The sequence below is a fragment of the Cyanistes caeruleus genome, chromosome 32 (genome assembly GCF_971803275.1).
Source record: "Cyanistes caeruleus chromosome 32, bCyaCae1.hap1.1, whole genome shotgun sequence".
Lineage (NCBI taxonomy): Eukaryota > Metazoa > Chordata > Aves > Passeriformes > Paridae > Cyanistes > Cyanistes caeruleus.
Genome location: NC_141733.1, coordinates 1,036,732 through 1,063,645, shown reverse-complemented (window position 1 = coordinate 1,063,645; position 26,914 = coordinate 1,036,732). Strand labels below are relative to the sequence as shown.

Sequence of the window (26,914 nt, the reverse complement as noted above, 5' to 3'; positions counted from 1 at the left end):
GGTCAGTGGCCAATGGTCAGTGGCCAATGGTCAGTGGCCAGCAGTCAATGGTCAGTGGCCAATGGTCAGTGTGGTCAGTGGTCAGCAGTCAGTGGCCAGCAGTCAATGGTCAGTGGCCAATGGTCAGTGGCCAGCAGTCAGTGGCCAGCAGTCAATGGTCAGTGGTCAGTGGTCAGTGTGGTCAATGGTCAGTGGCCAGCAGTCAGTGGTCAGTGGTCAATGGTCAGTGGCCAGCAGTCAGTGGTCAGTGGTCAATGGTCAGTGGTCAGTGTGGTCAATGGTCAGTGGCCAGCAGTCAATGGTCAGTGGTCAATGGTCAGTGGCCAGCAGTCAGTGGTCAGTGGTCAATGGTCAGTGGTCAGTGTGGTCAATGGTCAGTGGCCAGCAGTCAATGGTCAGTGTGGTCAATGGTCAGTGGCCAGCAGTCAATGGTCAGTGTGGTCAATGGTCAGTGGCCAGCAGTCAGTGGCCAGCAGTCAATGGTCAGTGGTCAGTGGCCAGCAGTCAGTGGTCAGTGGCCAGCAGTCAGTGGTCAGTGGCCCTGACCCTGAGGCAGGAGGAGTGACCGGTGTCCAGGCAGGGCTGGGCCGGGAGCGGCCGGAGGGGCCGGGAGGGGTTGGGAAAATCCGGGGAAAGGAAAAGTTCGGGAGGAAAAGGAAAAGTTTTGGGGGAAAAAGGAAAAATCTGGGGAGAAGGGAAAATTCCAGGAGAGGAAACTCCTGAGAAAAACAAGGAAAATTCCTGGAAAAGGAAGGAAAACCAGAGGAAAACCAGGACATGCCCCAAAATCCCCCAAACCCCCCCCAAATCCCCCCAAAATTCCCCCAAACCTCCCCAAAATTCTCCAAACCCCCCAAAATCCCCCCAAAATCCCCCAACCCCCCCAAAATTCCCCAAACCCCCCCAAAATTCCCCAAAACCCCCCCAAAATTCCCCAAAACCCCCACAAAATTCCCCCAAATTCCCCAAACCCCCCCCAAAATTCCCCAAACCCCCCCCAAATCCCCCAACCCCCCCCAAAATTCCCCAAACCCCCCAAAATTCTCCAAACCCCCCCCAAATCACCCCAAACCTCCCCAAATCCCCCCAAAATTCCCCAAACCCCCCCAAAATCCCCCCAAAATTCCCCCAAACCCCCCCAAATCCCCCAAAATTCCCCCAACCCCCCAAATTCCAGCTGCTCACCGGGCGGGGCAGAGGGGTTGGACCCCTCTGGATTTGGGGGATCCCCCCGATCCCCAATCCCTGGAATTTCCTTGCCGGCCCCACCTGGAAAAGGAAGGACACGGGATGGGGCAGTTTTGGGGTCCGAAAAGGCAATTTTGGGGTCCCCCAAAACCCCCCCGGACTCACCTGGGGGCAGCGGGGGGAGCTCGAAGCTCAGCTCTTCCTCTTCCTCCTCCTCCTCCTCCTCCTCCAGGGCCCTCAGGGGATCCCGTTCCTCCATCCCAGAAAATTCCCAGCTTTTCTTTTCCTCCAAAATTCCCATTCGGGGCGTCCCCCTCTCCCTCTTTTCCCGGCACGGGGCCCTGTTCTCCTTCTTTTCCAGAATTTTCTTGGAGTTTCCCTTTTCCTTCTTTTCCAAAGTTTCCGTTTTGGGGTTTCCCGTTTTTTCCTCTTTTTCCATTTTAGGATTTCCCATTTTTTCCATTCTGGGGTTTCCGGTTTTTTCCACGTTTTCAGTTTTTGGGATCCCTCTTTTCCCCGTTTTTTCCATTTTGGGGTTTCCCATTTTTTCCATTTTGGGGTTTCCCATTTTTTCCTCGTTTTCCATTCTGGGGTTTCCATTTTTTCCCACATTTTCCATTTCTGAGATCACTCTTCTCCCCACGTTTTCCATTTTAGGGTTTCCCATTTTTTCCTCGTTTTCCATTTTGGGGTTTCCATTTTTTCCCACATTTTCCATTTTTGGGATCCCTCTTTTCCCCATTTTTTCCATTTTGGGGTTTCCCATTTTCTCCACGTTTTCCATTCTGGGGTTTCCATTTTTTCCCACATTTTCCATTTTTGGGATCCCTCTTTTCCCCATTTTTTCCATTTTAGGGTTTCCCATTTTCTCCATTTTGGGGTTTCCCATTTTTTCCTCTTTTTCCATTTTAGGGTTTCCCATTTTTTCCTCGTTTTCCATTCTGGGGTTTCCATTTTTTCCCACATTTTCCGTTTCTGAGATCCCTCTTCTCCCCACGTTTTCCATTCTGGGGTTTCCATTTTTTCCCACATTTTCCATTTCTGAGATCCCTCTTCTCCCCACGTTTTCCATTCTGGGGTTTCTCCTTTTTTCCTTCTTTTCCACATTTTCCCCCTGCTCGATCCCACTTTTTTCCGGCTCCTTCCGGGGCCGCCCCCGCCGGGGCCGAGCCTCAATTCCCGGGGAATTCCCGGGGGATTTTTGGGGCCGGACCCTCCGGGCACAGGAATTTTTCCGGCCGTTTTTGGGGGGATCCGGGGGGATTTGGGGCTCCTCGGGGTCGCTGTCGCTGAACGTCACCTGAAAAAAGAGGGGAAAAAAAAGCCCCAAAATTTCATCCCAAAATTTTTCCTCCACACGGAACTTTCTCCCCCTCCTCCCACCCAAATTTTCCCCCTGAAATTTTCTTTCCCAAAATTTTCCTCCCCTTCCAAACTTTCACTTTCCTCCCAGAACTTCTCTCCTCCGAAGCTTTCCTTTCCCAAATCCTTTTTCCTTCTTTCCATTCCCCCCCACAAAGCTTTGTCCCCTCCCAAATTTCCGTCCCCAAATTTCCCTTCCCAAATTTCCATCCCCAAAATTTCCCTTCCCAAAATTTCCCTTCCCAAAATTTCCCTTCCCAAATTTCCATCCCCAAAATTTCCCTTCCCAAATTTCCCTCCCCAAAATTTCCCTTCCCAAATTTCCATCCCCAAAACTTTCCTCCCCAAATTTCCCTTCCCAATTTTCCATCCCCAAACTTTTCCCCCCAAACTTCCCCTTCCCAAATTTCCCTCCCCAAATTTTCCATCCCCAAACTTTTCCCCCCAAAATTTCCCTCCCCAAATTTTCCATCCCCAAACTTTTCCCCCCAAAATTTCCCTTCCCAAATTTTCCATCCCCAAACTTTTCCCCCCAAAATTTCCCTTCCCAAATTTCCATCTCCAAATTTCCATCCCCAAAATTTCCCTTCCCAAATTTCCCTTCCCAAACTTTTCCCTCCCCAAATTTTCCATCCCCAAAATTTCCCTTCCCAAATTTTCCCTCCCCAAATTTTCCATCCCCAAACTTTTCCCCCCAAAATTTCCCTCCCCAAATTCCCCCCACCCTCCCCAGACTCACCCTGATCCGGGACTTGACCCTTCCCGGGATTTTGGGGGCCCTGCGGAGCCGGGAGCTGCCCCCGCTGGGGGAGGGCTCCTCGCTGAAGATGCTGAAGGGGGTCCTGGGCCCCCCCAGCAGCGTTTTTGGGGGCGCCCCCGATTTGGGGTGGGGGGTGCAGGGCCCCCCCGGCCGCAGGACGATGGGGGGAACCTCGCTGTCCGAATCCCCCAGCGAGAAAACCTCCCCAAACCCGGGGGGCTTCGCTTTTGGGGTCTTCCCCACCTTGCCTTTGGGGGCTTTGCTTTTCTTGGGGGGAGCTTTGGGGGTTTTTTGGGGTTCTTTGGGGCTGGGTGGGGGTCGGGGGGTCCAGCTTTGGGCCAGGACGTCGCTGACGGAGCGGCCGAGGGCGGTGGCCACGCGGCCGAGGGTGGCCAAGGCTTTGGCCAGCAGCAGAGTGGCCACGGCCACGGCCAGCCCGGCCACGGGGGCGCTTTGGGACGCCAGGAGGGTCAGACCCCGCTCCAGCTCCTCGTCCCAAACGGGATCCGGGTGGGATGGGCCCGGCAGCCCCCGCAGGGCCAGCGTGGAGTAGCCGGCGGCCACCAGCTCGGCCAGCGGGCCCAGGGGGGGGCTGAGCCCAGGGGGGTCCCTGAGCCCAAAACTGATCCCATCCCCAGGGAGATCCCTGATCCCAAAACTGATCCCATCCCCAGGGGGATCCCTGATCCCAAAGACATTCCCATTCCCAGGGGGATCCCTGATCCCAAAGACATTCCCATTCCCAGGGGGATCCCTGATCCCAAAGACATTCCCATTCCCAGGGGGGTCCTGCAGGTCCTTGATCCCAAAACTCTTCCCATTCCCAGGGGGATCCCTGATCCCAAAGACATTCCCATTCCCAGGGGGGTCCTGCAGGTCCTTGATCCCAAAACTCTTCCCATCCCCAGGGGGATCCCTGATTCCAAGGGTGTTCCCATTGCCAGAGGGATCCTGCAGATCCCTGATCCCAAGGGTGTTCCTGTCCCCATCCCTGATGGCATCCCCATTATTCCCAGGAATTCCCCTATCCTTGATTATGTCTCCAATCCCATTGTTCCCCCCAATCCCATTGTTCCCCCCAATCCCATGGCTCTCAATCCCACTGTTCCCCTCATTCCCATGGCTCTCATTCCCACTGTACCCCCCAATCCCACTGTTCCCCCCATTCCCATGGCTCTCATTCCCATTGTTCCCCCCAATCCCATTGTTCCCCCCATTCCCATGGCTCTCAATCCCATTGTTCCCATTCCCATGGCTCTCATTCCCATTGTTCCACTCATTCCCACGGCTCTCATTCCCACAGTTCCCCCCGTTATTCTCATTATTCCCCCCGTTATTCCCCCCATTATTCCCATTATTCCCCCCGTTATTCCTGCTGTTATTCCCATTATTCCCCCCATTATTCCCCCCGTTATTCCCCCCGTTGTTATTCCCGGCGCTCCCCGCGATCCCAGCCCTCCCCAGCTCCCACTCCAGCCGTTTCCCGGCGCTCCCGCAGCGTTCCAGCACTTTCCGCGCCAGGGCGGCTCCGGGGGCGGCGCTGCCGGCCAGGACGCGGTGCCGAGCCCGCGCCAGGAGCCAGCGCAGCCCCAGCTCCAGCAGCGCCGGGTCGGAGCAGAAGGAGCAGCCGCACCCCCAGGGATGGGACAGCAATTCCAGGCTTCTCCCTCTCCCGGCTCGCAGCTCCGGAGAGGCCGTGAGAGCGTCCGGCTGCTCCGGGAGAGCGGCCGGAGCCAGCAGATCCAAGGATGGACCCTTGAGGAATTGCTCCTCCTCTTCCTCGGCGGGATCCAGTGGATCCAGTGGATCCCGGGGTTTTCTCCTCGCCGGGAGACCCTTCCGGAGCTGGATCTTGGCTCGGCGCCCAGGATCCCGCAGGGGTTTGGATTCTGGAATTGAGGGAGGATTTGGGATTTGGGGAGGATTTGGGATTTGGAGAGGATTTGGGATTTGGGGAGGATTCGGGATTTGGGGAGGATTCGGGATTTGGGGAGGATTCGGGATTTGGGGAGGATTTGGGATTTGGGGAGGATTTGGGGAGGATTCGGGATTTGGGGAGATTTGGGATTTGGGGAGGATTCGGGATTTGGGGAGGATTTGGGATTTGGGGAGGATTTGGGGAGGATTCGGGATTTGGGGAGATTTGGGATTTGGGGAGGATTTGGGATTTGGGGAGGATTCGGGATTTGGGGAGGATTTGGGATTTGGGGAGGATTCGGGATTTGGGGAGATTTGGGATTTGGGGAGGATTCGGGATTTGGGGAGATTTGGGATTTGGGGAGGATTTGGGATTTGGGGAGGATTTGGGATTTGGAGAGGATTTGGGATTTGGGGAGGATTTGGGATTTGGGGAGGATTTGGGATTTGGGGAGGATTCGGGATTTGGAGAGGATTCGGGATTTGGGGAGGATTTGGGGAGGATTTGGGATTTGGAGAGGATTCGGGATTTGGGGAGGATTTGGGATTTGGGGAGGATTCGGGATTTGGGGAGGATTTGGGATTTGGGGAGGATTTGGGAAGGATTTGGGATTTGGAGAGGATTCGGGATTTGGGGAGGATTCGGGATTTGGGGAGGATTTGGGATTTGGGGAGGATTTGGGGAGGATTCGGGATTTGGGGAGATTTGGGATTTGGGGAGGATTCGGGATTTGGGGAGATTTGGGATTTGGGGAGGATTTGGGATTTGGGGAGGATTTGGGATTTGGAGAGGATTTGGGATTTGGAGAGGATTTGGGATTTGGGGAGGATTTGGGATTTGGGGAGGATTCGGGATTTGGGGAGGATTCGGGATTTGGGGAGGATTCGGGATTTGGGGAGGATTCGGGATTTGGGGAGGATTCGGGATTTGGGGAGGATTTGGGATTTGGGGAGGATTCGGGATTTGGGGAGGATTCCCGGCTGGATTTTTAACCCCGGGGATGGGGAGGGATGTTTGGGGTTCCCAGGGGGATTTAATTCTGTGGATGGAGGAAAGGATATTTGGGATTTTCCAGCTCAAAGAAAGGGTCCAAAAAATTGGATCCTGTCTGAGCCTGATCCCATTCCCAAACTGGGATCCCTGGGATTTCCTCATTCCCAAACTGGGATCCCTGGGAATTCCCCAGTCCCAAACTGGGATTTCGCCATTCCCAAACTGGAATTTCGCCATTCCCAAACCGGGATTTCCTCATTCCCAGACTGGGATTTCCCCCATTCCCAAACTGGGATTTCCCCATTCCCAGACCGGGATTTCCCCTCCTCCATTTCCAAACTGGGATCCCTGGGATTTCCCCATTCCCAAACTGGGATTTCCCCATTCCCAAACTGGGATTTCCCCATTCCCAGACCGGGAGGGATTTCCCCAGTCCCAGACCGGGATTTCCCCATTCCCAAACTGGGATTTCCCCATTCCCAAACTGGGATTTCCCCATTCCCAGACCGGGATTTCCCCCATTCCCAAACTGGGATCCCTGGGAATTCCCCAGTCCCAAACTGGGATTTCGCCATTCCCAAACTGGGATTTCCCCATTCCCAGACCGGGATTTCCCCATTCCCAAACTGGGATTTCCCCATTCCCAAACTGGGATTTCCCCATTCCCAAACTGGGATTTTCCCCATTCCCAAACTGGGATTTCCCCATTCCCAGACCGGGATTTCCCCATTCCCAAACTGGGATTTCCCCATTCCCAAACTGGGATTTCCCCATTCCCAAACTGGGATTTTCCCCATTCCCAAACTGGGATTTCCCCATTCCCAGACCGGGATTTCCCCATCCCAGTGCTCACCAGTTTGGGGCTGGAGCAGGAACTGGGCGTGCTGGAGGTGGGACTGGCTCAGCTCCAGCTCCCCCTGCTGCAGCTCCAGCTGGGACTGCAGCACCAGGAACGACACGCACCTGCGGGAAAAGCGGGAAAGAACGGGAAGAACGGGGGAAAAGCGGGAAGAACAGGGGAAAACGGGGAAAAAACGGGGAAAAAACGGGGAAAAAAATGGAAAAAAAACGGGAAAAAAACGGGGAAAATGTGGAAAAAGGCCCCTCAGACCCCATCGGAGCCGGGAGGGAGGTGGGAACGGTCACTGAGCTCCTGACCCACCATTCCCAAAGGATCCCCATCCCAATCCTGATCCAAATGATCCCATTCCCAGTGACCCCAATGATCCCATTCCCAGTGATCCCAGTGACCCCAATGATCCCAGTGACCCCAATCCATTCCCAGTGACCCCAATGATCCCAGTGACCCCAATCCATTCCCAGTGACCCAAATGATCCCATTCCCGGTGACCCCAATCCATTCCCAGTGATCCCAATGATCCCATTCCCATTCCCAATGACCCCAATCAATTCCCAGTGATCCCATTCCCAGTGATCCCAGTGACCCCATTCCCATTCCCAGTGACCCCAATGATCCCATTCCCAGTGATCCCAGTGACCCCATTCCCATTCCCAGTGACCCCAATGATCCCAGTGACCCCAATCCATTCCCAGTGACCCAAATGATCCCATTCCCGGTGACCCCAATCCATTCCCAGAGATCCCAGTGACCCCAGTGATCCCATTCCCATTCCCAGTGACCCCAGCACTGACCATCGAGTAGCCTGCAGGTGTCCGGCCAGCCCCAGCCCCTCCCCGCAGAAGGCTCTGGCCCTGCAGCCCAGCTCCATCCCAGTGACCCCAGTGACCCCAGTGACCCCAGTGACCCCAGAGACCCCATTCCCAGTGATCCCATTCCCAGTGACCCCAGTGACCCCAGTGACCCCAGTGACCCCAGTGATCCCAGTGACCCCAATCCATTCCCAGTGACCCCAGTGACCCCAGTGACCCCAGTGACCCCAGCACTGACCATCGAGCAGCCTGCAGGTGTCCGGCCAGCCCCAGCCCCTCCCCGCAGAAGGCTCTGGCCCTGCAGCCCAGCTCGCCGTGGCCCAGCAGCGTCACCAGGCGCCGGCAGCAGCTCAGGGCCTCCCCCAGCGCCTGCCACTTGTGCAACAGCGCCGAGCCTGCAACGGCAACGGCGCTCGGACACCGGTACCGGATACACCGGACACACCGGTACCGGACACCGGACACACCAGATACACCGGATACACCGGTACCGGACACACCAGATACACCCGATACAGCTCGGACACCGGTACCGGACATGGGACACACCGGTACCGGACACCGGATACACCGGATACACCGGATACACCGGTACCGGACACACCGGTACCGGATACAGCTCGGACACCGGTACCGGACACACCGGACACACCGGTACCGGATACAGCTCGGACACCGGTACCAGACATGGGACAGAGACACCGGACAGGGACATGGACGGGAAGGATTCCCAGGGTTATGTGACAGGGAGGATTCCAGAGGCTCCCACCCCACCCCATGGATCCCATCCCATCCCACCCCAGGGATCCCACCCCATGGATCCCACCCCATGGATCCCATCCCATGGATCCCATCCCATGGATCCCATCCCACCCCACCCCACAGATCCCACCCCACAGATCCCACCCCATGGATCCCATCCCATGGATCCCATCCCATGGATCCCATCCTACCCCACAGACCCCACCCCACCCCAGGGACGCCGTCCCGTTGCTGACCGGAGTCGGGGCCGGGCTCCTCGGGCGGGAGGCTCCGGGCGCTCCCCAGGATGTCGCTGCCCATGAGGAAGACGAGGACGCTCCGGAGCAGCTTCTGCGCCTCCAGCAGAGCCACCTTGGGGCTGCTCCAGCCTGGAATTCCGTGGGATCAATGGGAATGGGATCCCAAGTGTTCCCTCCTCTTCCTCCTCCTCCTCCTCCTCCTCCCAGCAAAGCTTCCCCGAATCCCGACTCCACCCTTCCTCTTCCTCGTCCCAATTCCCTTCTCCCTGAACTCCTCCCTCATCCCGAGCTCTCTCTTCCTCCTCATCCCCAAAACCTCTCGTTCCTCCTCTCCATCCCAAATTCCCACCCTCTTCCTCCTCATCCCAAAACTCCCTCCTCATCCTCAAAACCCCTCCCTCTTCTTCCTCTTCCTCATCCCAAAATTCCCTCTCTCTTCCTCATCTTCATCCCAAATCCCCCCTTTTTCCTCTTCCTCATTCCTTCATCTCTTCCCAAACTCTTTCCCTCTTCCTCTTCCTCATCCCAAATTCCCTTTCTCCTCCCCCTTATTCGTTCTCCTCTCCATCCCGAACTCTCTTCATCTCAAATTCCCTTCCTCTTCCTCATCCCAAACTCCCTTCATCTCTTCCTCTTTCTCATCCCAAACTCCCTTCCCTCTTCTTCATCCCAAACTCTTTCCCTCTTCCTCTTCCTCATCTCAAACTTCCTTCATCTCTTCCCAAAGTCTCTCTCCATCCCAAAATCCTTCCCTCTTCCTCATCCCAAACTCCCTTCCTCTTCCTTTTCCTCATCCCAAACTCCCTTCCTCTTCCTTTTCCTCATCCCAAACTCCCTTCCCTCTTCCTCTTCCTCTTCTTCAGCCCAAACTCCCTTTCCTCTTCCTCATCCCAAATTCCTTTAATCTCATCCCAAACTCTCTCTCTCCATCCCAAACTTCCTCTTCCTCATCCCAAATTCATTTCATCTCTTCCCAAACTCTCTCTCCATCCCAAACTCCCTTCCTCTTCCTCATCCCAAACTCCCTTCCTCTTCCTCTCCCTCTTCCCAAACTCCCTTCCCTCTTCCTCATCCCAAACTCCCTTCTCTGTTCCTCTCCCTCATCCCAAACTCCCTTCCCTCTTCCTCTTCCTCTTCATCCCAAACTCCCTTCCCTCTTCCTCTTCCTCATCCCAAACTTCCTTCCTCTTCCTCATCCCAAACTCCCTTCCACTTCCTCTTCCTCATCCCAACTCTCCCCTCCTCCTCCTCCTCCCCAGGTTTTCCCACCCTTGTGCCGGATCCGTTCCCGGAGCGGCGCCGGGAGCCGCGCCGGGGGCAGCTCCAGGATTTGCGCCGTGAGCTGCAGGGCCCGGGCGCGGGCCAGGAACCAGCCCCGCGTGGAGCGGCCGGAGCCGGGATCCTGCAGGGCCTGGAGCAGCAGGGACACGGCCTGGGCCACCTGGGAACGGCGGGAATTCCGGGAAAATGGGGAAAAAACAGGGAGAAATGGGAAAAAACGGGGAAAAAACGGGATTTAGGGAGCACAGGGGGTGTTCCCATCCCATCATCCCAGTCCTTTTATCCCAATCCCCCATCCCAGTCCCCTTCCAGCAGCAGGGACACGCCCTGGGCCACCTGGGAACGGCGGGAATTCCGGGAAAATGGGAGAAATGGGAGGAAAAACAGGGAAAAATGGGAAAAAACAGGGAGAAATGGGAAAAAACGGGGAAAAAACGGGATTTAGGGAGCACAGGGGGTGTTCCCATCCCATCATCCCAGTCCTTTTATCCCAATCCCCCATCCCAGTCCCCTTCCAGCAGCAGGGCCACGGCCTGGGCCACCTGGGAACGGCGGGAATTCCGGGAAAATGGGGAAAAAACAGGGAGAAATGGGAAAAAACGGGATTTAGGGAGCACAGGGGGTGTTCCCATCCCATCATCCCAGTCCTTTTATCCCAATCCCCCATCCCAATCCCCTTCCAGCAGCGGGGACACGCCCTGGGCCACCTGGGAACGGCGGGAATTCCGGGAAAATGGGGAGAAATGGGGAAAAAACAGGAAAAAATGGAAAAAAACGGGGAAAAATGGAAAAAAACGGGGAAAAAATAGGATTTAGAGAGCACAGGGGGTGTTCCCATCCCATCATCCCAGTCCTTTTATCCCAATCCCCCATCCCAGTCCCCTTCCAGCAGCAGGGACACGCCCTGGGCCACCTGGGAATGGCGGGAATTCCGGGAAAATGGGGAGAAATGGAGAAAAAACAGGGAAAAATGGGAAAAAACAGGGGAAAAATGGGAAAAAACGGGATTTAGAGAGCACAGGGGGTGTTCCCATCCCATCATCCCAGTCCTTTTATCCCAATCCCCCATCCCAGTCCCCTTCCAGCAGCGGGGACACGCCCTGGGCCACCTGGGAACGGCGGGAATTCCGGGAAAATGGGGAAAAAACAGGGAGAAATGGGAAAAAACGGGGAAAAAACGGGATTTAGAGAGCACAGGGGGTGTTCCCAGCCCATCATCCCAGTCCTTTTATCCCAATCCCCCATCCCAGTCCCCTTCCAGCAGCAGGGCCACGGCCTGGGCCACCTGGGAACGGCGGGAATTCCGGGAAAATGGGAGAAATGGGGAAAAAACAGGGAAAAATGGGAAAAAACAGGGGAAAAATGGGATTTAGAGAGCACACAGGGTGTTCCCATCCCATCATCCCAGTCCTTTTATCCCAATCCCCCATCCCAGTCCCCTTCCAGCAGCAGGGACACGCCCTGGGCCACCTGGGAATGGCGGGAATTCCGGGAAAATGGGGAAAATGGGGAGAAATGGGGAAAAATTGGGAGAAATGGGGAAAAAATGGGAAAAAAAGGGATTTAGGGAGCACAGGGGGTGTTCCCAGCCCATCATCCCAGCCCTTTTATCCCAATCCCCCATCCCAGTCCCTTTCCAGCAGCGGGGCCACGCCCTCTGCTCCGCCTGGAAAACCGGGATTCGGGATCCCAGGGGCTCCCCCATCCCAAATCCCGATTTTTTTTTTGGGAAAATCCCGTTTTTGCCTGGTTCTGGAGGCAGCAGAGCTGGCTGCGCAGCAGGAGCCGGGAATGGCGCAGGAGCAGCCGGGAATCGTCGCTGCCTTCCTCCTCCTCCTCCTCCAGGCACGATTCCAACTCTTCCAGGAAAACCTGGGAATGCCACACCTGGATCAGCACCCAAAGCCCATCCCGGGGTGGATTTTCCCGGGATTTTGGGAATTCCTGGAGTTCCCTCATCCTGGTTTTTTTTTCCCTCGGTCTGGACAGGACATTCCCAGATTTCCCTGAGTTTGGGAAGCGCATTCCCAGATTTCAGGACTGCATTCCCAGATTTCGGGAGTGCATTCCCAGATTATCCCAGCACATTCCTGGATTTCCAGAGCCCATTCCCGAAATTCCAGAGACCATTCCCGGATTTCCAGAGCCCATTCCTGGATTTTCAGAGCCCATTCCCAGTTACTTGGGCCTGGCCAGGACACTCCCGGAATTCCAGAGCCCATTCCCAGATTCCCAGATCCCATTCCCGGATTCCCAATCCCATTCCCAGATCCCCAGATCCCATTCCTGGATTCCCAATCCCATTCCCAGATTCCCAGATCCCATTCCCGGTTACCTGGGCGTGGCCAGGACATTCCCAGATTCCCAGATCCCATTCCCGGATTCCCAGATCCCATTCCCAGATTCCCGGATCCCATTCCTGGATTCCCAGCTCCCATTCCCAGATCCCCAGCCCCCATTCCCGGTTACCTGGGCGTGGCCAGGACATTCCCAGATTCCCAGCTCCCATTCCCAGATTCCCAGATCCCATTCCCGGTTACCTGGGCGTGGCCAGGACATTCCCAGATCCCCAGCCCCCATTCCCGGTTACCTGGGCGTGGCCAGGACATTCCCAGATTCCCAGATCCCATTCCCAGATCCCCAGATCCCATTCCCAGCCCCCATTCCCGGTTACCTGGGCATGGCCAGGACATTCCCAGATCCCCAGATCCCATTCCCGGTTACCTGGGCGTGGCCAGGACATTCCCAGATCCCCAGATCCCATTCCCGGATTCCCAATCCCATTCCCAGATTCCCGGATCCCATTCCCGGTTACCTGGGCGTGGCCAGGACATTCCCAGATTCCCAGATCCCATTCCCAGATCCCCAGATCCCATTCCCAGCCCCCATTCCCGGTTACCTGGGCATGGCCAGGACATTCCCAGATCCCCAGATCCCATTCCTGGATTCCCAATCCCATTCCCAGATCCCCAGATCCCATTCCCGGTTACCTGGGCATTCCCAGATCCCATTCCCGGTTACCTGGGCGTGGCCAGGACATTCCCAGATCCCCAGATCCCATTCCCGGTTACCTGGGCATTCCCAGATCCCATTCCCGGTTACCTGGGCATTCCCAGATCCCATTCCCGGTTACCTGGGCGTGGCCAGGACATTCCCAGATCCCATTCCCGGTTACCTGGGCGTGGCCAGGACATTCCCAGCCCCCATTCCCGGTTACCTGGGCGTGGCCAGGACATTCCCACATTCCCAGATCCCATTCCCGGTTACCTGGGCGTGGCCAGGACATTCCAGCTGCAGCAGGATCCGGCACAGCTGGCTCAGGGCCTCGGCCTCTCCCGTTCCATCCCCGAGCCTCCGGCACAGGGACCGGAGCAGCCGCAGACTCCGCAGGGCCTGCAGGGGCTGCAGGGAAAATCCCCGGATAACGATCCAGGGAATCCCGGGAATCCCGGCAAAACCTGGCCTTCCTCTTCATCTTCCTCATCCCAAACTCCCTCCTCTTCATCCTCATCCCAAACTCCCTCCTCTTCATCCTCATCCCAAACTCCCTCCTCCTCATCCCAAATTCCCTCCTCTTCATTCCAAATTCCCTCCTCTTCCTCATCCCAAACTCTCTCCTCTTCCTCATCCCAAACTCCCTCCTCTTCATCCTCATCCCAAACTCTCTCCTCTTCCTCATCCCAAACTCTCTCCTCATCATCCCAAATTCCCTCCTCTTCATCCCAAATTCCCTCCTCTTCCTCATCCTAAATTCCCTCCTCTTCCTCATCCCTAAATTCCCTCTTCCTCATCCCAAATTCTCTCCTCTTCCTCATCCCTAAATTCCCTCTTCCTCATCCAAAATTCCCTCTTCCCAAATTCCCTCCTCTTCCTCATCCCTGAATTCCCTCCTCTTCATCCCAAACCTCCCTCCCTCTTGCTCCTCACCCCAACCCTTTTCCCTCCCTCCCGGATCCCGGGGATCCCCGGGGATCTGGGATCACCTTTCCCTGGATGAGGAAGAGCTATTCATCCCCAAACTCCCTCCTCTTCATCCCAAATTCCCTCCTCTTCCTCATCCCAAATTCCCTCTTCCTCCTCACCCCAACCCTTTTCCCTCCCTCCTCTTCATCCCAAACCTCCCTCCCTTCTTCCTCCTCACCCCAACCCTTTTCCCTCTCGGTCCCGGATCCCGGGGATCCCCGGGGATCTGGGATCACCTTTCCCTGGATGAGGAAGAGCTGTTCATCCCCAAACTCCCTCCTCTTCCTCATCCCAAATTCCCTCTTCCTCCTCACCCCAACCCTTTTCCCTCCCTCCTCTTCATCCCAAACTCCCTCCCTCCTCCTCACCCCAACCCTTTTCCCTCTCGGTCCCGGATCCCGGGGATCCCCGGGGATCTGGGATCACCTTTCCCTGGATGAGGAAGAGCTATTCATCCCCAAATTCCCTCCTCTTCCTCATCCCAAACTCCCTCCCTCTTCCTCCTCACCCCAAGCCTTTTCCCTCCCTCCCGGATCCCGGGGATCCCCGGGGATCTGGGATCACCTTTCCCTGGATGAGGAAGAGCGCGGCCAGCAGCTGCAGGGAGCCGGCGCTCTGCTCCGGGCTGCGCAGCGCCGGAACGCCGGCGTTCTCCAGCAGCTGCTCCCACAGGGAAACGGCTTCGTCCAAGGGTTTGGAGAGAGCTGCAGGGGGCAGAGGGCTCGGCCAGGGAGGGAAATCCCGGGAAAAAGCTCTTCCCAAAGCGGGATCATCCCGGGAAAGTCATCGTGCTGCCCGGGAAAGCTCGGTGGTGATGATGGGAAGGCTCATCCCGGACATCTGGGATCCCAAAAAACCTCATCCAGATCCACCAGCGTCCCAAAAAATCGCTCCTTGGACTTCCAGGATCCCAAAAAATCCCTCCCTGGACTTCCAGGATCCCAAAAAATCCCTCCCCGGACTTCCAGCATCCCAAAAAATCCCTCCCCGGACTTCCAGGATCCCAAAAAATCCCTCCCCGGACTTCCAGGATCCCAAATAACCTCCTCCAGATCCACCAGCGTCCCAAAAAATGCCTCCCCGGACTTCCAGGATCCCGAAAAATCCCTCCCCGGACTTCCAGGATCCCAAAAAACCTCCTCCAGATCCACCAGCGTCCCAAAAAATCCCTCCCTGGACTTCCAGGATCCCAAAAAATCCCTCCCCGGACTTCCAGGATCCCAAAAAATCCCTCCCCGGACTTCCAGGATCCCAAAAAATCCCTCCCCGCCCCTCCAGGGTTTTTATCCATCCCAGGAAATCTCATCACTGCCCCTGGAAAAGCTTTTCCCGACCTTCCAGAGGCCTCGCTCATCCCAAAATCCCCTCGCTGATCCCAGGAATGGCAGATCCTGGGAATCCCTGATCCCGGGAATCCCAGATCCTGGGAATCCCTGATCCCGGGAATCCCTGATCCCAGAAATAGCCAATCCCAGGAATCCCTGATCCTGGGAATCTCTCTCTGATTCTGGGGATCCCTGATCCCAGGAATCCCCAATCCCGGGAATCCCGGATCCCAGGAATCCCTGATCCCAGAACTCCCCGTTCCCAGAATCCCCGATCCCAGGAATCCCCGATCCCAGGAATCCCCGATCCCGGGAATCCCCGATCCCAGGAATCCCCGATCCCAGGACTCCCCGATCCCGGGACTCCCCGATCCCGGGAATCCCCGATCCCGGGAATCCCTGATCCCAGGACTCCCCGATCCCGGGACTCCCCGATCCCGGGAATCCCGGATCCCGGGAATCCCGGATCCCGGGAATCCCGGATCCCGGGGATCCCTCACCGCTGTCGGAGCTGAGGCTGCAGCGGATCCCGTCCCGCGGCTCCGGCCGCTCTCCCGCGCTCCCCTCGGATCCATCCGGCAGCTCCGCGTTCCGGCGCCGCCCGCGCCGCTCCCGAGCCACGCTCTGGGAAGGGAACGGGGATTGGGGATGCTGGGAATGCCCAAAATCCCGGGAAAACCACCCCGGGAAAGCAGAGCGTCCCAAAAATCCCCAAAATCCCGGGAAAACCACCCCGGGAAAGCCGAGTGTCCCAAAAATCCCCAAAATCCCGGGAAAACCACCCTGGGAAAGCAGAGCGTCCCAAAAATCCCCAAAATCCCGGGAAAACCACCCCGGGAAAGCCGAGCGTCCCAAAAATCCCCAAAATCCCGGGAAAATCGCACCCCAGGAAGGGTTTGGGATGAGCTGGGAATGCCAGGATTCCCCAAAATCCCAGGAAAATCGCACCCCAGGAAGGGTTTGGGACACACAGGGACTCCAGGATTCCCCAAAATCCCAGGAAAATCACCCTGGGAAGGGTTTGGGACACACAGGGACTCCAGGATTCCCCAAAATCCCGGGAAAATCACCCTGGGAAGGGTTTGGGACACACAGGGACTCCAGGATTCCCCAAAATCCTGGGAAATTCATCCTGAGAAGGGTTTGGGATGAGCAGGGAACTCCAGGATTCCCCAAAATCCCGGGAAAATCCCACCCACCTTTTCCATGAGGGCCTCCAGGGTGCAGATGTGGAGCCAGAGCAGGGCCTGGGCGCGCTCGTCCAGGAGCTGATCCCGGATTTGGGAATTCTGGGCTTGGGAATGCTGGGCCAGCGACTCCAGCAGCCTCAGGGCCTCCTGGATGGCGTCCAGGGCGGAGCTGCAGGGACAGGGATTCCAAAAATCCCCGGAATCAACCCCAAAATAACGGGAATGGCTCCCAGAATCCCAGGATTGGGATGGGGGGATTGGGATGGGGGAGCCTTAGAAATGCAGGAATGGGATGGGGAAATGGGATCAGGGATGGGATCGGGATGGGATCAATAGGATGGGATGGGATTTGGGATGTGGGATTTGGGCTGGGATTTGGGATGTGGGCTGGGATTTGGGATGTGGGCTGGGATTTGGGATGTGGGCTGGGATTTGGGCTGGGATTTGGGATGTGGGCTGGGATTTGGGATTTGGGCTGGGATTTGGGCTGGGATTTGGGATGTGGGCTGGGATTTGGGATTTGGGCTGGAATTTGGGATGTGGGCTGGGATTTGGGATGTGGGCTGGGATTTGGGATTTGGGTTGGGATTTGGGATTTGGGCTGGGATTTGGGATTTGGGCTGGGATTTGGGCTGGGATTTGGGCTGGGATTTGGGATTTGGGCTGGGATTTGGGCCAGGCACCCACCAGTCAGTGTGGGGGGCGAAGCTGTGGCTGCAGAGCAGCTGCGCCAGCTCCAGCAGCGCCACCGCCCTGGGCAGGCTCCGGCCGGGATCCACCATTCCCTCGGGATCCGCCGTTCCCTCGGGATCCGCCGTTCCCCCGGGATCCGCCGTTCCCTTGGGATCCTCCATTCCCCCGGGATCCCCCGTTCCCCCGAGATCCCCCGTTCCCGCGGGGCCCAGCAGGTCGCAGATCACCCCGTAGCGCTCGGCTGCCGTGGGGCTCCGCAGGGATTTGTAGGCGCGGAGCTCGGCCAGCAGCAGCCCCGGCACGGCGGCCCCGGGCAGGAGCCGGGAATGGGAGTGGGAATCCAGGGCATCCCGCAGGGTCCTGGCGGCGGGGACGGAGCGGGAGGTGAGGGGGGACAGGATCCCATCCCAATTCCCCATCCCATCCCTCCTGTCCCAATCCCAATCCTGATCCCCCATCCTTCCTATCCCAATTCCCCATCCCATCCCTCCAATCCCAATCCCAATTCCCCATCCCATCCCTCCAATCCCAATTCCCCATCCCATCCCTCCTATCCCAATCCCAATCCCAATTCCCCATCCCATCCCTCCTGTCCCAATCCCAATCCTGATCTTCCATCCCTCCTATCCCAATTCCCCATCCCATCCCTCCTGTCCCAATCCTGATCCTCCATTCCTCCAATCCCAGTCCTGATCCCCAATCCCATCCCTCCTGTCCCAATCCTGATCCCCCATCCCTCCAATCCCAATTCCCCATCCCATCCCTCCTATCCCAATCCCAATTCCCCATCCCATCCCTCCAATCCCAGTCCTGATCCCCAATCCCATCTCTCCTATCCCAATCCCAATTCCCCATCCCATATCTCCATCCCATCCCTCCTATCCCAATTCCAATCCCCCATCCCTCCAATCCCAATTCCCCATCCCAATCCCCCCAGTCCGAACCCCCTCATCCCATCCCTCCAATCCCTCCCGCCCCATTCTCCTCACCCCAATCCTCCCCTCCGAATTCCCCATCCCAGTTCCCCCATCCCCAATTCCCAGCTCCCTCACCACAGCCGCAGCTCCTCCGCTCCCCGTTTGGCCGCCTCCGTCTTGATCCTGGCCCAGAGCGCCACCGGCTCGGCCAGCGGGGCCGGGAAGGGCTGGGAATGCCGGGAATGGGTCACCAGTCCCCGGGAATGTGTCCCTGATCCCCGGGAATGGGTCACCAATCCCCGGGAATGGGTCACCAGTCCCGGGAATGGGTCACCAGTCCCCGGGAATGGGTCACCAATCCCCGGGAATGGGTCACCAGTACCCGGGAATGGGTCACCAGTCCCGGGAATGGGTCACCAATCCCGGGAATGGGTCACCAGTCCCCGGGAATGGGTCACCAGTACCCGGGAATGGGTCACCAGTCCCGGGAATGGGTCACCAGTCCCGGGAATGGGTCACCAGTCCCCGGGAATGGCTCACCAGTCCTGGGAATGTGTCCCTGATCTCTGGGAATGTGTCCCTGATCTCTGGGAATGTGTCCCTGATCTCTGGGAATGTGTCCCTGATCTCTGGGAATGTGTCCCTGATCCCAGGAATGTGTCCCTGATCCCCAGGAATGTCCCTGATCCCGGGAATTACCTGTCCGTGCTGGGAATGTGTCCCTGATCCCCAGGAATGTGTCCCTGATCCCCAGGAATGTCCCTGATCCCAGGAATTACCTGTCTATGCTGGGAATGTGTCCCTGATCCCCGGGAATGTGTCCCTGCTCTCTGGGAATGTCCCTGATCCCGGGAATTACCTGTCCGTGCTGGGAATGTGTCCCCAGGGCCAGCAGCCACTGGGCCACCGCGTCCAGCGCCCGCCGCTCCCGCTGCCGGCAGCGCCAGCTCTCCACCCACAGCCGGAAACACCTGTGGAGCTGCGGGAACGGCGTCGGGATCCGGGATCCCAGAGCCCGTCCCAGTGATCCCAGTGATCCCAGAGCCCGTCCCAGTGATCCCAGTGATCCCAGTGACCCATCCCAGTGATCCCAGTGATCCCAGTGACCCATCCCAGTGATCCCAGTGACCCCATAAACCACCCCAGTGACCCCATAAACCACCCCAGTGATCCCAGTGATCCCAGTGATCCCAGAGCCCGTCCCAGTGATCCCAGTGATCCCATAAACCACCCCAGTGATCCCAGTGACCCCATAACCCACCCCAGTGACCCCATAACCCACCCCAGTGACCCCATAACCCACCCCAGTGATCCCAGTGACCCATAACCCACCCCAGTGACCCCATAACCCCACCCCAGTGACCCATAACCCACCCCAGTGACCCCATAACCCATTCCAGTGATCCCAGTGACCCCATAACCCCATCCCAGTGACCCCATAACCCATCCCAGTGATCCCAGTGACCCCATAACCCCATCCCAGTGACCCCATAACCCCATCCCAGTGACCCCAGAACCCCACCCCAGTACCCCCCGTGCCCCATCCCAGTGTTCCCAGTACCCGCTCGGGGGTGACTCCGGGCCGGCCGTAGCCGTGGCCGGTCAGCACTGCCCGGCAGAAGGGCTCACACACGGCTCCGGCCGCTTCCGGAACGTTCCGGCTCAGGAAGGCCTGGCCCAGGCGGAAGGTGGCCGTGGCTGTGTCCAGAGGGGCCAGAGTGACCGATGGGATGGGGGGACACAGAGTGACCCCAAACCCCTGGACACGGAGTGACCCCAAACCCCTGGACATGGAGTGACCCCAAACCCCCTGGACATGGAGTGACCCCCTGGACATGGAGTGACCCCAAACCCCCTGGACATGGAGTGACCCCAAACCCCTGGACATGGAGTGACCCCAAACCCCTGGACATGGAGTGACCCCAAACCCCTGGACACAGAGTGACCCCAAACCCCCAGACATGGAGTGACCCCAAACCCCCTGGACACAGAGTGACCCCAAACCCCTGGACATGGAGTGACCCCCTGGACAGCCGGGATGGGGACAGAGCCCTGGGGGGACACTGACCACTGGGGATGGGGACAGGGGATGCCACTGACCACTGGGGACGGGGACAGGGGGTGCCACTGACCACTGGGGACGGGGACAGGGGGTGCCACTGACCACTGGGGACAGGGGGTGCCACTGACCGGTGACATCGAGGAATTTGCCGCTCTCAGCCTCGGGCAGCCCCTCCAGCCCCTCCAGCATCCAGGTGACGCTCCGGACACAGCTCCCGGTCACCTGCGGCAGCTCCGGCCACCCCGAGGGCTGCGGGGACCCCGGGGCTCAGCTGGGACCCCAGACCCACAGGGGACTGCTCCATGGTCCCACAGAGCCAAAATTCCAGCCCCACATCCCACGGGAGAAGCTTCCAGAACCCCCAGAACCTTTTCAGGGTGACTGAATCCCACGGGGGAGGCTCCCAGAGTGGCTCCACCCCAAAATTCCAGTCCCACATCCCACAGGAGAAGCTTCCAGAACCCCTCAGGGCACCTCAACCCCAAAATTCCAGCCTCACATCCCACAGGAGAAGCTTCCAGAACCCCTCAGGGCACCTCAACCCCAAAATTCCAGCCCCACATCCCACGGGAGAGGCTCCCAGCCCCCCGAGGGACCCGGATCCGTTCCCTGGGATACCTGGGAGCGCTGGAATATTTCATGGATGGCGTTGGAGAAGAGCTGGAGGCTGTGGAACAGCAGCTGCTTCACCATCACCTGCTCCTGGACGGAGTCGGGAGGGACCTGGGAATGGGAAAAATGGGATTTGGGAATGGGGTCAGGGAATGGACCCTGGGAATGGGAAAAACGGGATTTGGGAATGCTGGGATGGAGCTGGGAATGAGAACGGGGTCAGGGAATGGACCCTGGGAATGGGAAAAACGGGATTTGGGAATGCTGGGGTGGGGCTAGGAATGGGGTCAGGGAATGGACCCTGGGAATTAGAGAAATGGGATTTAGGAATGCTGGGAATGGGGAAAGAGGGATCTGGAGGTTCAGGAACTCCAGGAGCTTCTACTGGGATGGGTCTGGGAAAGGGAAAAGTGGGATTTGGGACTCCCCAAAGTCCAGGAGCTGCTGCCAGGGCTGGGACCTCCAGGATTCCAGGGAATCCTGATCCCGGAGCTGCTCCTCCTCCTCCTCCTCCTCACCTGGGCCAGCAGCTGCCGCAGCGCCCGCCCGTGGCCCTGGGAGAAGGCACAAATCCCGGGAAGCTCCTGGAGGCCGAGGGGCAGCTCCTGGCTCTTCCTGAGCGCCTCCCCGAGCTGCCCCAGCACAAACTGGGAGCACTCCAGCACCACCCGGAGAATCCTTCCGGAAGGTTCCGCCGCCAGCGCCGCTCCCGCCCGGCACAGCGCCGAGCCCACGGCTCGGGCTCCGGCCCCGCCTTTGAGCAGCGCCCAGCTGAGCTGGATCCCGGCCTCCAGCAGCTCCAGGGGGGCTCCCAGAGAATTCCCAGCTCCCAAAAACCCTTTGGAATCCCCCAGCAGGTCCAGAGCCTCGCGGTGCCGCCGGGCTTTGCAGAGGCGGCGGCAGCACTCCAGGGTGAGCTCCAGGCAGCACAGGGAGCTCCCGAGATCCGGAGGCCGCGGGGCCTCGTCCCGCAGCGCTTCCAGCAGCCACTCCCGCAGCTGCCTGGCCAGGAAAACCGGGCAGGGAGCTCTCTGGGCCTCGTAGAGCGCGGCGGCGGCGGCGGCGTGCTGGGCGGTGCACGAGGCGAAGAACGGCGGGCGGAAAGATTCCCGAGCCGAGCGTTCCGGCGGCTCCGACTCCAAGAGCAGCAGGAAGCGCAGGGAGCGCAGCCGGGCGCTCAGCACCGCCCTGCCCTCCTCTCGAGGCCTCTCGGGCCCGGCCAGCTCGGCCGCCGCTCGCCACAGCAGCCCGAAAGCGCCGCGGGTCACCCCGGCCCAGTCGGCGTCGCGGCGGCGGCAGCGCCGCAGCCGCTCCCGCAGCAGCTCGGCCGCGCTCCAGCTGCGGATGCCGGCCCATCCCGCGGCGTTGCGCAGCACGTGGAACAGGATTTTCTCCAGGTACAGGTGAGGGGGCTCGGGGACCAGGCTCAGGTAGGTGTTGGTGGCCTCCTGGGCCAGGGTCAGCAGCTGGGCGCCGTGGGCCGGTAGCCCCCCGGGCCGGGCCAGCTCGGCCACGCAGGAGCGAAGGGCGCGGTCGCACAGCTGGACGCGGCGGGAGCACGGGGCCGAGCGGCTGCCGAGGCTCTCCTGGGGAAAACAGGGGTTTGGGATCACAACTGGGCACCTCAGGGGGTGTTTCATGGGGGAAAAAGGGGTTTGGGATCAGAATTGGGCAACCTAGGGAGCGTTTCATGGGGAAAAAAGAGATTTGGGATCACACCTGAGCACCTCAGGGGGTGTTTGATGGGGGAAAAAAAGGGTTTGGGATCACACCTGAGCTCCTCCAGGGTCAATTAATGGGGAAAAAAGGGGTTTGGGATCAGAATTGGGCAACCTAGGGGACATTTCCTGGGAAAAAATGGGATTTGGGATAAGAATTGGGCAATCTAGGGGACATTTCCTGGGAAAAGAGGGGTTTGGGATCACAACTGAACCCCTCCAAGGACATCTAATGGGAAAAAAAAGGATTTGGGATCAGAACTGAACCCTTCCAGGACTGTTTCCTCATCAAAGAGGGGTTTGGGATCACAACTGGGCACTCTGGGGGCATTTCCTGGGAAAAGAGGGATTTGGGATCACAACTGAGCCCCTCAAGGGTCATTTCCCAGGAAAAGAAGGAGCCAGAACCAGCTCAGAACCCTGCAGAGATCCCACACTGGGATCCAGCACAGAATTCCCCAGTTCTCCCTGGGCATCCCGAGGTTTTTCCGTGGGAAGGAGGCTCAGCCTCTCCTCGGCTCACCCGGATCTTCTCCAGGCGCTCCTCGATGCCGGCCCAGCCGTCCGTGGTTCCGTCATTCCCATCTTTCCCGTCCTTCTCGTCCATCCCGGGGGCTTCTCCTGAGGGGCTGTGATGTGAGGCGGGGCTGGGGGGAGCAAGGGGAGGTGTGAGACCCCCAGAGCCCCCCCAAACCTGCAGAACCTCAAACTCAGAGACCCCAAAATCCCTAAACCCAGAGAACCCCGAAACTCCCAAACCCAGAGACCCCCAAACCCACACACCCCAACAACCCCCAAACCCAAAGAACCCCAAAACCCCCAGACCCAGAGATCCCAATACCAGAGACCCCCAAACACCCCCCAGACCCCCAAAACCCCCCAGATTCCCCAACACCCCAGCCCCCTCAGCTCCAATTTCTGACTCCCCAGGGACCCCCAGCCCCTCTGGGGGTCTCCAGCCCCATTCCTCCCCCCCCACCAAGCCCCCAGCCCCATTCCTGAACCCCCTTAAGGGGGTCAGATCACTCCCAGTCCCCCCGACCCCATTTTCTGACACCTCAGGGACCCCAGCCCCATTTCCAGCCCCCCCCTCACTCCTTCCCCTCACAGAGGCCCTGACCCCCCCCCCCCCCACCCCCTCAGGCGTCCCGGCCTTCTCTCCTCTGTCCTCACCGCGGCCCACAGGGCTCCCTGCCTCTCCCTGTCCTCGCCGCACCCTCCCCGGCTCCCCCAGTTCCCTGAGAGGGTCTTAGCCCCCCAAAATCCCCACTCGGGACCCCCAAATTGCCCCAAATCCCCGCGGGCCGCGCCCCCCCCGCTCACGCTGCGCTGCTGCTCCGCCGCCGGCCGCCAGAGGGCGGAGCCCGCCGCGCACCCGTTCAAACCTCGGCGTGGTAGCCAATCAGCGCGCGGCACCGCCCCGCGGCGTCCAATCAGCGCGGGGGCCGCCCCCCGGCCCGCCGCGCGGGTGTTCACGGGAGTTGGAGTCCGCGCTCCGTCGCGCGGGCTTTTTATGCGCATGCGGAGGGCGGGGTTAATCAACGGGGAGGGGTCAGTGGGGAGGGGGCGTGGCCTGGGCGGAACCCCCATGGATAATGAGGTGGGGGGAGGGAGGAATTCCCCGGGATATCGGGAATGAGGAATTCCCCGGGATATCGGGATATCGGGAACTCCCCGGGATATCGGGAATGAGGAATTCCCCGGGATATCGGGATATCGGGAACTCCCCGGGATATCGGGATATCGGGAATTCCCCGGGATATCGGGAATGAGGAATTCCCCGGGATATCGGGATATCGGGAACTCCCCGGGATATCGGGATATCGGGAACTCCCCGGGATATCGGGAATGAGGAATTCCCGTGGGATATCGGGATATCGGGAACTCCCCGGGATATCGGGATATCGGGATATCGGGAATTCCCCGGGATATCGGGAATGAGGAATTCCCCGGGATATCGGGATATCGGGATATCGGGAATTCCCCGGGATATCGGGATATCGGGAATTCCCCGGGATATCGGGATATCGGGATATCGGGATACCGGGAATTCCCCGGGATATCGGGAAGGGAGGGAGACCCCCGGGATATGGAGCAGGAATTCGGGGTCTGGCGGGGGTGCCAGGGCCGTGTCCCCTCGATGTCCCCTCGGTGTCCCCTCGGTCTCCCCACGATGTCCCCTCAATGTCCCCTCGATGTCCCCGTGTCCCCCCGGGCACATGAGCCGGCAGTGTCCCCCCGATTTCCCCTCTGTGTCCCCTCGATGTCCCCTCGATGTCCCCTCAATGTCCCCCCGATGTCCCCCCGGTGTCCCCTCAATGTCCCCCCGGTGTCCCCCCGGTGTCCCCTCTGTGTCCCCCCCGCTGCCACCAGGGGGTGCCAGAGGTCGCGGGAGAGCGAAACCTTCGGGGCTCCCTCCGGGAATAAACCCGGGAATGAAACCGGGAATGAAACCGGGAATAAAACCGGGAATAAACCCGGGAATGAAACCGGGAATAAAATTGGGAATAAAAACCGGGAATAAAACCCGGGAATAAAACCGGGAATAAAACCGGGAATAAAACCGGGAATAAAACCGGGAATAAAAACCGGGAATGAAACCGGGAATAAAAACCGGGAATGAAACCGGGAATAAAACCGGGAATGAAACCGGGAATGAAACCGGGAATAAAATTGGGAATAAAATTGGGAATAAACCCGGGAATAAAACCGGGAATAAAAACCGGGAATAAAACCGGGAATGAAACCGGGAATGAAACCGGGAATAAAATTGGGAATAAAATTGGGAATAAAATTGGGAATAAAATTGGGAATAAAACCGGGAATAAAATTGGGAATAAAACCCGTGAATAAACCCGGGAATGAAACGGGAATAAACCCGGGAATAAACCCCGGGTGCATCTTTGGAAGTTTTTTTGGGTAAATCTCAGCTTTGTTGTTTAATTCCTTTAACTCTGTCCAGTTGTGCACACAACAGAACAATGTCAGTTTAATAATGAATATCAATTATTAATTGAATAATGATATAATTGTATAATGATCGAGTATAAAACGTGTTCAGCTCAAAACCACAACGGGTCAGATTTGGGTCTGAGCACCCCTGACAGCCGGAGCTCTTCAATAAATCTAAATCTAAACCTAAATCTAAACCTAAACCAAATCTAAATCTAAATCTAAACCTAAATCTAAACCTAAACCTAAATCTAAACCTAAACCTAAATCTAAACCTAAACCAAATCTAAACCTAAATCTAAACCTAAATCTAAACCTAAACCTAAATCTAAACCTAAACCAAATCTAAACATAAATCTAAATCTAAACCTAAACCTAAATCTAAATCTAAATCTAAACCTAAACCTAAATCTAAATCTAAATCTAAACCTAAACCTAAATCTAAATCTAAATCTAAACCTAAACCAAAACCTAAATCTAAACCTAAATCTAAATCTAAATCTAAACCTAAACCTAAATCTAAACCTAAACCTAAATCTAAACCTAAATCTAAATCTAAACCTAAATTTAAATCTAAATCTATATCTAAACCTAAACCTAAATCTAAATCTAAATCTAAACCTAAATCTAGATCTAAATCTAAATCTAAATCTAAACCTAAATCTAAATCTATACCTAAATCTAAATCTAAATCTAAATCTAAATCTATAAATACACATATACATGTAGATATAAATGTAAATATAAATATAAGTATAAATATAAATGCACATATACACGTAGATAGAAATAGAAATATATACCTATACATATAAATATATAAAAATACTAATATAAATATACGTATAAATACAAATATAAGTATAAATAATATATAAATAAAAATGAAATATAAATATAAATAAAATATAAATATAAATATAAATATAAATATAAATAAAAATAGAAATAGAAATAGAAATAGAAATAGAAATAGAAATAGAAATAGAAATAGAAATAGAAATAATCTAAATCTAAATCTAAATCTAAATCTAAATCTAAATATAAATCTAAATATGAATATAAATATAAATATAAATATATACCTATACATATACATATACATATATAAAAATACTAATATAAATATACATATAAATACAAATATAAATATAAATAATATATAAATATAAATAAAATATAAATAAAATATAAATATCAATTAAAATAGAAATAAAATATAAATAAAATAAAAATGAAATAAATATAAATATAAATATAAATATAAATATAAATATAAATATAAATATAAATATAAATATAAATAAT

At 56.5% G+C, this 26,914-nt stretch overlaps 1 protein-coding gene across 1 annotated transcript in view; it reads right to left on the bottom strand.

Moving 5' to 3' along the window:
* ESPL1 (extra spindle pole bodies like 1, separase) overlaps positions 1-24,113 on the bottom strand; it is a 38,106-nt gene extending 13,993 nt beyond the window's left edge. Inside the window, exons 1-21 of the mRNA XM_086870445.1 lie at positions 23,978-24,113; positions 23,178-23,301; positions 21,455-22,522; positions 20,943-21,047; positions 20,453-20,573; positions 19,824-19,960; positions 19,122-19,241; positions 18,398-18,489; positions 17,340-17,705; positions 16,662-16,821; positions 15,963-16,086; positions 14,702-14,841; positions 13,442-13,576; positions 11,921-12,046; positions 10,163-10,334; positions 8,891-9,022; positions 8,131-8,287; positions 7,075-7,184; positions 3,290-5,199; positions 1,354-2,488; positions 1,186-1,269 (exon numbers count right to left, since the gene is read on the bottom strand). Of these exons, the coding sequence (XP_086726571.1) occupies positions 1,186-1,269; positions 1,354-2,488; positions 3,290-5,199; positions 7,075-7,184; positions 8,131-8,287; positions 8,891-9,022; positions 10,163-10,334; positions 11,921-12,046; positions 13,442-13,576; positions 14,702-14,841; positions 15,963-16,086; positions 16,662-16,821; positions 17,340-17,705; positions 18,398-18,489; positions 19,122-19,241; positions 19,824-19,960; positions 20,453-20,573; positions 20,943-21,047; positions 21,455-22,522; positions 23,178-23,261 (6,478 nt within the window). The 5' untranslated portion in view covers positions 23,262-23,301; positions 23,978-24,113. The remainder of the gene's footprint in view (positions 1-1,185; positions 1,270-1,353; positions 2,489-3,289; positions 5,200-7,074; positions 7,185-8,130; positions 8,288-8,890; positions 9,023-10,162; positions 10,335-11,920; positions 12,047-13,441; positions 13,577-14,701; positions 14,842-15,962; positions 16,087-16,661; positions 16,822-17,339; positions 17,706-18,397; positions 18,490-19,121; positions 19,242-19,823; positions 19,961-20,452; positions 20,574-20,942; positions 21,048-21,454; positions 22,523-23,177; positions 23,302-23,977) is intronic.
* Between the last annotated feature and the right edge of the window lie 2,801 nt (positions 24,114-26,914).